Below are 651 nucleotides of genomic sequence, written 5' to 3' on the forward strand. Positions count from 1 at the left end.
AAAGGGGCTCAGCCCCACCGGGGACCCCATCCTGCTGGGAGAGCACCCCCTTCTCCAACTCTTCCACCCTGGGGGGGGATGCATCCGTGTGTCCTGCTGTGGGCAATGCCAGGGTGGGGGGCACAGAACCCCATCTATAAACCCTTTCCCCCACCACGGAGGGACCCAGCCCCACACTTTGGGGTGCCCCGTTCAGACCGGGGTGACCCTCCGTCGGAAGCAGCCGCAGGTGAGGCACCTCAGGGCGGCCATGCTGAGGTGGAAGAGGGTGCCATAGTTGAAGAGGAGACGGTAGTAGGTCCTCACCGAGAGGTCCCCCGAGGGATCCGCGTACTTGAGGGCCACCAAAGGGGTGTAGAGGCTGTTGGTTTGCGTGCGGAAAGCCGGGCGCCGGGCTCCAATCACGTTGACGATGGCCTACGAGGGGAGAACAGGGTCATGGTGGGGCTCAAGGTCGACGTGGGGGCACCAGGAACTGTCCCCCAAAATCATAGAATCATAGAATAATCATAGAATTGCCCAGGTCGGAAGGGACCTCCAAAGGTCATCTAGTCCGACTCCCCCGCAGTCAGCAGGGACACCCCCAACTAGACCAGGTTGCCCAGGGCCTCGTCGAGCCTCACCTTGAATATCTCCAGGGATGGGGCCTCA

General features: G+C 62.1%; 1 protein-coding gene across 2 annotated transcripts in view; it reads right to left on the minus strand.

Annotated features, from left to right (window-relative positions):
• Positions 1 to 101: 101 nt before the first annotated feature.
• The window catches only part of RDH8 (retinol dehydrogenase 8 (all-trans)), a 7099-nt gene continuing 6549 nt past the window's right edge, over positions 102 to 651 (minus strand). For both annotated transcript variants that reach the window (XM_014961134.1, XM_014961135.1), the window contains one exon: positions 102 to 417. In XM_014961134.1, the coding sequence (XP_014816620.1) occupies positions 193 to 417 (225 nt within the window). In that variant the 3' untranslated portion in view covers positions 102 to 192. The remainder of the gene's footprint in view (positions 418 to 651) is intronic.

Source organism: Calidris pugnax, unplaced genomic scaffold, assembly GCF_001431845.1.
Source record: "Calidris pugnax isolate Ruff unplaced genomic scaffold, ASM143184v1 scaffold553, whole genome shotgun sequence".
Lineage (NCBI taxonomy): Eukaryota > Metazoa > Chordata > Aves > Charadriiformes > Scolopacidae > Calidris > Calidris pugnax.